This window comes from Fringilla coelebs (genome assembly GCF_963513975.1).
Source record: "Fringilla coelebs genome assembly, chromosome: 26".
Classification (NCBI taxonomy): domain Eukaryota; kingdom Metazoa; phylum Chordata; class Aves; order Passeriformes; family Fringillidae; genus Fringilla; species Fringilla coelebs.
In genome coordinates, this window is record NC_140052.1 from 467,237 (window position 1) to 475,360 (window position 8,124).

An 8,124-nucleotide genomic window follows, 5' to 3' on the forward strand; every position below is an offset into this window, starting at 1 on the left:
CCGCTGTCCCCCTCAGGCGCTGCCGCCAGGGGGCGCCGCGGTGCCCGCGCGGCGGCGGGAGCGGCCCCGGGAGCGCCAAGATGGCGGCGGCGCGGCGGCTGTGCGCGGCGGCGGGGCTGGGCGGGCGGTAGGTGACCGCGGGCCCCGCGGCTCCCGCTGCCCCGGTGCGGCTTTTTCCGGGAGGGAGCTCGGCTTATTCCCAGAGGGGGCCCCTCCCGCCCCTTCCCCGCGCGACCGAAAGGGCGCTGTGTCGCAGTTAGCGGCACCGCGACCTCCAGGGCCGCCCCGGCTGCTCCTTGCTCTTCCCCTTCCTTTCTCCACCGCGGACGGGAGTGACGCTTCTTCCTGGCAGGCAGCGAGAGGCTGTTTCTCCTTCTCAGCCCTTTCCAGCCGCCAGCTGGGAGTTCTGCAGCTCCCGGGTCACCCCTGTCCAGCCGGGAAGAGCCATGAGGGGAAATTCCCCTCACACCCGCTCGGGACCTGCATCGAGGGGTAATTCCCCTCACACCCGCTCCGGACCCTGCTCCAGGAGTGATTCCTCTCCACCCTGCACCGAGGGGTGATTCCCCACGCGCTCAGGACACTGCAGCAGGGTGTAATTCCCCTCACATGTGCTCAGGATGCTGCAATGAGCGTTAATTCCACCCCTCCGTGTGCACAGGATCAGGCAATGTGGAGCTGTTACACCCTTCCCACTCCTGTACGTTCAGGGCCGTGAAATAAGAGGAAATTCCTCCCCCACAGTTGGCTCAAGATCAGCACTGAGGGGGGATTTGGAGGACCCTGTAGTGCTGGGCACACCTGCTCTGTGCTGAGCACTGTAAAATGGGATATAATCATCATTAGCTAAAGGGAGCTTCCAGGGCACCTTCCCTGCACGTCCTGTTGTGGTTTCTACCTGCTCCCAAGCCCACAAAAGTAAGCAAATAACGCAATTTAGACCTTTTCTGTGTTGGCGTTGTCCTGCACTCAGGGCAGGGATGTTCATTTCATGACACTGATCTTCCCTCCTGTTGCACGTTTGAGGCGTTTGGGCCTTTGTGCAGTGCTTGTGTTCTGGTTTATGACCCCCAGAGAGAACCAGCCTCTTACTGAGGATGGGATTTACTGAGTTTATCAGTTTTCTTCTTGTGTAGCTGATAAGGAGGAGAGGAACTAGGTAATAATTGCTCCTCAGTATGTAATAATTAGTCTGTGATGTGACATTTCCTGATGTTCACTTTGCTTTGAAATACCCTGATGCTGTTGGCTGTGCATAGAGTTACAGAAATCAGATATTCACAGCTGTGAAACTGAAGCCTGTTACTCCATCACTCTGTCTAGCTTTTCCTTTTTAATGTTTTTTCCTCTTTTCCCCGCTGCTCTCTCCCCTGTAGCTTCACACCACCCCAGGTGTGTCTTGCTGAGTCCTGGGGCAGCTAAAAGCATCTGCAGTGCTCTCTGGGACAGTGCAAATGTGGAATTTGGAAACTGTTAGTAAAGGTATTTTTCTCTAGGTTCTGTCACATGCTGTTAAAAGATCATAATCTGACAACTCGCCAGCCTTTCCACCAACTTCTGCAGAAGAAACCATCTCTTCCGTCTGCAGCGTGGCATCGTGCAGGTAAATGCCAGTTGAAAATGAACAGATGAGCACATTGTGGGTTCTTATGTCCCCTGGTAATGCTGGAAGTTTGCTTTTTAGTAAATAAAAGTTAGCAAAAGAAGCTAAGCCAGGGCTCCTTTTATCCTGCTGTCTCCTGTGAGATGACATGCCTGTGTTCAGCAGTGTTCCCATGCTCTGGGATCACCCTGGGCTTGCTGAGTAATCAGGACTTGACTTCCATTTAAGCTCCTTAGGTTTGATTATATTACTTTTCTTCTTTGTTTTGGTCTTTGCAGTGAGAGGCATGTTTATTCAAACCCAGGACACACCAAATCCAAATAGCTTGAAGTTTATTCCAGGAAGGGAAGTGCTGGGGTCGAGGACCATGGAGTTTTCCACACCAGCTGCAGCCTATTGCTCACCTTTAGCAAGGTATTATTATTTTAAATAGAGTTTAAATAGAGTTTGGAATAAAAATTTCCAAAGAATTAACAGAAGCTCCCTGGAGGAGAGGGAGGGAAGAGAATTATTTAATTATTTCAGATGGTTTGGTGCACTTCCATAATTCCATGGTTTAAATCTCAAAATCCAGTTGATTTAGCAATACAAATGCTCAGTTCATGTACAACTGTTTCATGTGTAGAAATTCTTTCAAGTGGGTGCTGTGAAATCACTTTAATCATTTTCCATTACACATACTTTTGTGGTAAGATTTCTGATTCTTTCATTCATTGCATTTTTGATGTTTTCCAGTCCAGAGAATATAATTTCTTCCCCTGTAATTACAAAAAACACTCTTACAGCCTTACGCTGTATTTACCTCCAATTATTTTTTCTGTAGATTAAATTGTTGGGTTAACCATATTGTTAATTGTTAAAATTAAAGCTCAGTTTGTAAATCTGGGACAAACATTTTTGCACATTTTTTCCCCCCTTGTGTCCTTAACAGACAGTTATTCAGGATTGAAGGAGTGAAAAGTGTTTTCTTTGGGCCAGACTTCATCACAATCACCAAGGTAAGCAGAGCAGGGATTCAGCTGTGCTCAGAGATGGGCTGTGTGGAATGGCCACAGAGCAGATCCAGAGAGGCCCAGTGGAGTTCCAGAGAAGTGTCCACAAGTGCCTTTATTATAAAACAAAATAAGTTCAGGGAATTGGTAGATTGACAATCTTCAGTCTCTGAAAGAGTTGATAGAAATATCTGTCAAATAATAATGTATTTTGGAGACTTTCACACCTTCTTAGCTAATATTTTAAAAGCACTTGCTTGGCTTGCAGACAAAGAGAGCCTTCTTTGGCTGTCACAGTCTGACTAAATGTCTGTGGCAAAGCTGGACTTGAGAGAACATCAAGTCCAGTCTGTGCATCAGCTGGGAAAGTCCATGGTGGCATTTTTAATGTGAGAATCTCTGTGCACTGTAACAGCAGCAGGCAGGGACTCTTCATTCTTTTTCCTTCCCCTCTTCTCATTCTCACAGGAGAGTGAAGACCTGGATTGGAACTTACTGAAACCAGATATTTATGCAACCATAATGGATTTCTTTGCCTCTGGCTTACCTGTAGTCACTGATGAGGCACCCAAGACAGACACAGGTAAATCAAATCTTCAGGGAGAGGCAAGTCTGCCTTTGGGTTTAGCTTTTGTGACATCCAGAAAAGCCTCCACTTCTCCCTCAGAAAAGCATGCAGGAGAATTTAAATTTAAAACCTTGTAAGGTGACCACAGGCAGGAGTTTGCAGACTGGAATTCTCTCAGTGTTCTGACTTGCACATTTTTCTTTTCCCAAGCTGCTTCAGAAGAAGATGATGAAGTTGTACTGATGATTAAGGAGCTGCTGGATACAAGAATCAGGTATTTCATACTCCAAAGGAAGATTTCCCGGAAAATCCTGGCCCTCAGCGGATTTTGGCCTTGCACTCTGCTGTGATTCCATTGGTGCTTTAGCAGAGCTTGAATTTAGAAACTGGTGGTGACTGATGAATTCTCAGGAGTGGCTGTGGATCATGTTGTTTACCTGAAGAGTATTTTGGTGCTCATTAATTGCCTTCCAAAGTGAACTGAAAGCAAAAGCAAGTTGACATTTGAGGTGCAGGGGAAGATGTCTGATGTGTCTGTGATATCTGATGGTGACATCTTACCCAGCTCACAAACTGCAGGAACCAGAAACTTCACTTTACTTTTTTTTTTTTTTTTTTTTTTTAGAAGTAGCTGCATTTAAACTGATACCATGTTATTTACAAATTTATCTCAGAGCAGACACATGGTGCTGGCTAATTTTCCTCAAAAAGCAAGAAAAGGAGAAATAAGCTGGAACATCTTTCCCCAAACATCTACACTAAGTGTTGAAACCAGAAGCCGAGTAGTGTTGTGTGACGCTGTGACAGAAATGTCCATGCTCCTGCTGGCTACGTGGATGTTTAGTGTCAGTCCTTGATCTCCCAGGGCTCTTTCGTAACAGGCATGGAATTTCTGCCCAAAATTCTGCTTTTCCCAACTTTTCATTTCTTCAGTTTCCTCCCCCTGTACCCATCAGTGCACCAAGAAGCTGTTGATGAGAATATCAGCTGTGCTGTAGCTTCCTTCATTTTCTAGCAGGGTGTTCTCAGAAATTATCCATCAACCAGGCTACACATAGAGCAATTATTGTCCAGCAGATCAAAATTAAATGCACAGGAGTTGTCAGAAGGTGCAGGATGGGGGGAATGTACATCTGAAAGGTTCTGTAGTGTGTCAAAAAGTTAATTCAAGTAAGAAAAATGGAATTTTAAATCATGATCTTTGGCTTTCCGGAATGGAGATAATTTGCTGTGGTGAGTTTATAAATGTGTCAGGTTCACAGATTTTTCTGTGAGGACTGTAGCTCTCAGAGAGTTATTTTGGAAATCAGTATAAAGAGCTTCTGTTAGAGTAACTTGATGGTTTTAACTTGGTCTGGAAAAATGTTGCTATGGGGACAGAGCTACAGTGCTGGGCATTTGTGGCTGGCAGAGGGAGAGCAGGCTGCAGAAATGCTCGTGGCTCTGGGGTGAGCTTATCACGAGCAGGTTCCTTCACCCCTGAGCAGGATTAACCTTTTATAGATGGGGCTGTTTTCTGTCCTGCATAAATTGTGGAGAACTGAATGTGTATTTGTGGAAGCAGGGCTTCTTATCACAGGTGACAGCTGTGCTGCACCCTGGGGGACACGCCCTGCGGTGTTTATTGGCAGCACCTGAGGACACCATTGCCTCCAGGCAGGCCAGGCTGAGCCCTGCCCCAGGCTGTTCACTCTACCCTAACATCTCAATGCCTACAGAAAAGCTTTCTATCGTGGGTAGTCCAGCACAGCAGGAGTTGTTGGAAATGTGAACCAGGTGGTTGTAGAGCAATAGTGACTAAACCCCTCTGTCTTCACAGTTGTTGTAAATATTAATACTGCTTTCCTGAGGGGTTCTGGAAGGATCCCTGTTCCAGCTCCACGAGCTTTAGGTGGACTGTTGTGTTCCCTCAGGCCCACGGTGCAGGAAGATGGTGGTGATGTCATTTACAAAGGCTTTGAGGATGGCATTGTGCAGCTGAAGCTGCAGGGCTCCTGCACCAGCTGCCCCAGCTCCATCATCACCCTCAAGAGCGGGATACAGAACATGCTCCAGTTCTACATCCCTGAGGTGGAAGGCGTTGAGCAGGTGGGTTGGCAGACATCACTGAGGTTTTCTTTCAGTGGAAAAGGAGCTCTTTGTCCCTTTCCAGCAGGGGCAGGTTGGCAGTTAGGAAAACCAGGGGGGTGTGGATGCAGGTTTTCCAAGTCAGCTGCAGAACCCAGAGCTGGACACACTCGCTGATACCTTTGTGCTTTGGTGACTTGATGTGATAAAAAGCAATGAGCTTTGTCCCCTGAAATGCAGATTCTTTGGGTTTCTCATGAAATATCTGATCTCTGGGGCCATTGTTTTTGTGGCCTTTGTGGTAGCTTGACCAGCTCCTATAATTAAAACTCATTTCCTCCTGGCATTTTGGATTGCCAGTTTTTCTTACCTTCCTCCTGAGCTCGTTGTTGTTCAGTGGTGTGGAATAACTGCTGTTCTCCTTGGGCCCAGCAGGGATTTAATGTAATAAATCCTGCAGGACTGAGAGCTTAACCTGTTTATCTAAACTGCTTCTGGATTTGATTTCAGGTTGTTGACGATGATGATGACGTGGAGAAAGAAGCAAATTCTACTTGAGCTTCGTCATCTGTGGCCAAATAAACCTTTACCTCCTGCTGTATGTAAACATCTTTGTGCTGAGGAGCAACCAAATCTGCCTTGTCAGAAAAACAGTTGTAGCTACTGTGAGAATGCACCATCAGTTCAAGCAGTTCACCCACTAATTTATTAAATGCCCTGGATTACAAAAAGATTCTTCTGCTATGTCTTTAGAAAGAAATGGTGGGCTTAGAAAACAGTGATGTTTATTGTTTTTTCATACAGAAACTTCAGTACTGAAAAAAAGAGAAGGCAGAAGTTCCTTGGCTTTTTTGTGCAATAGCAATATTAAACGTTTATTCCCCCAACTTGTGGGACTGACAGGACTCTCTGCCCTTACTCTGTAAATGGGAGATTCAGGAATGTCAGTTTTATCAAGTGCTGTTAAAAAGCTGCTGATTCCTATCAAATTTTTGTGTGTGAAAGATAACCTATAATATCAACTGTTCATTTTGGGGGAGGTAACACTGCCATGGCTTTGTGGAAAGTTACCTCCTTGCTCATTACCACTGTGCAAACCATAGCAACAGAAACAAAAACGGTTTGTTATAAAAATCATACCTGCTAAAGCAAATGTTAGAAAAGAATGATCCTTATCAGCTTCAGTAGACTAATGAGCTCATTTAGCAGTAAAATCGTTCAGCCACCATGCAATGCTGATTTCTCAGCACTGGAGGAAGGTGCAGGGGAAGGAGGGCCTGTGTTTGTGTTTGCTCCTGCCACATCCTGTTTGCCTTGTACGTGGCAGAGCAGGGCTCTTCACAGGGCCTGCACACATGGCAGAGAAGTGTTTGCTGTTCTGACGCTGGAACCCATCACTGGGGCTGTGCAAGGAGCTCTGTTTACTTTGTGTGTGGGAATGGTTTCTTCCTGGTGCCTGAATTCTGTTCCTTCTTTGTGCTGCCACCACGGAGCTGAGTTTGTGCTCCTCGTTTGGCTTAGGATTGGCTACAGAGCCTCTGGTGTGTTCCCCTCTTCCAGCCCTTGCCAGTGTCATTATTCCACTGATAAAGTCCTCAAACAGGATCAGTTCAGCTGGTGGAGAATCTCCTCTATACACCACAGCAGCATGTGGTAACCATAAACTGCCTATTACTCTGTAGAAATTTGAAAGTAAATATTTTAGCTAAATGCTTCTTCAGCTTTCAATAATAACCCACAGTTGTTTGGATCTGGAAATCGGTGTGAAATTAGCACGTTTTCTTTGAGTCTCTGATGAAGTTCTCGGTGGTACTGATGACAGAATTCCCTGCTGCAGGGCAGGGAGGGAAAGCCCGGGGCAGGGCGAGCTCGGAGGGGAGCAGCACTGCCTGCAGGGTCTGCGTTCCTGCCCCTCGCACCTTCCCAGGGCTCAGCCCTTGCCCTCACCTGGGAGACCGGCTCCCACTGCAGCGGGGCACTGGCCTGCCCGCTGGAAATCGGGCTGTGAATTCAGTTTCACAGTGACGGGGGGATGCAGCGCTGAGAGCGCGGCCGTGCTGTCCCGGTGTGTCCTCGCTGTGGAACAAAGGCCGGGAGGGGGCTGTGGGCTGGCTGCGGGCTTCTCATGTTCCTGAGATCCGGTGACCTTCTCCTCTCTGCTCTGTGCCCAGCCAGGTTCTGGCAGCAAGCTCACAATACGGTTCTTTTATGTGTCCTGACGTTGTGGGTTGTTTTCTGTGCTTTTTAAGGAAATGGCTCTTTGTTGACATTTTAGTGCAATATAAAGTTGAATGAATGGCATTTCTCTTAAGGCACTGCTCTCTTTTGTAGCCTTAGGCTTTTAATAAGTTTCCAGGCAGGGTCTGATGGGGGTGGCTGCAGACAGACAGCACCACTGAGCTCTCCAGCTGCACGGATGTCACGCCTTGGTCAGTTACGCCTGTCCCAGTTTGCTTTGCAGATTCATCTTAATGGTTTCTTTCTCTTGCCTCTGAATGGGTGCTGTTATAGAGCAGGACGAGGGAAGGATGCAGCCCGTGTCACGGGGAGCCTGACGGGGCCGCTTGTTCCCTGCCCTAGCCCGGAGCAGCCTTGGTTGTCACCCGGTGATCTCCGGACGCTGAGTGCTGCGGGAGCGCTCGGGGGTGATGCCGTGGGTGCTGCTCCAGCCTGGCGTCAGTGGGAATTACCGGGGGGAAACACCTCCCTTCCGCTGTCCCGGGCTGGGAAATACCGGGAAGGGTCTGGGAACGGGGGTACCCCGGTCTGGGGCTGGGAATTACCGGGAAGGGTCTGGGAACGGGGGTACGCTGGTCTGGGGGCTGGAAATTCCACGGAAGGGTCTGGGAAAAGGGATACCCCGGTCTGGGGTTGGGAATTACCGGGGCGCTCAG

The 8,124-nt window shown here is 47.9% G+C and overlaps 1 protein-coding gene across 3 annotated transcripts; it reads left to right on the plus strand.

Annotated features, from left to right (window-relative positions):
• The first annotated feature begins 58 nt into the window (after window positions 1–58).
• NFU1 (NFU1 iron-sulfur cluster scaffold) lies at window positions 59–7,416 on the plus strand. 3 transcript variants are annotated; one of them, XM_084221940.1, is made up of 8 exons: window positions 59–127; window positions 1,497–1,603; window positions 1,882–2,017; window positions 2,535–2,601; window positions 3,064–3,178; window positions 3,374–3,437; window positions 5,077–5,251; window positions 5,741–7,414. In XM_084221940.1, the coding sequence occupies exons 1-8, from the start codon at window positions 81–83 to the stop codon at window positions 5,786–5,788; spliced, it is 759 nt and encodes a 252-aa protein (XP_084078066.1). In that variant the 5' UTR covers window positions 59–80; the 3' UTR covers window positions 5,789–7,414. The 3 variants fall into 3 exon arrangements, with proteins under 3 accessions (XP_084078066.1, XP_084078067.1, XP_084078068.1); XM_084221941.1 differs by lacking the exon at window positions 59–127 and adding an exon at window positions 146–164; XM_084221942.1 differs by lacking the exon at window positions 59–127 and adding an exon at window positions 180–492 and having other exon boundaries at window positions 5,741–7,416.
• The last annotated feature ends 708 nt before the right edge of the window (window positions 7,417–8,124 follow it).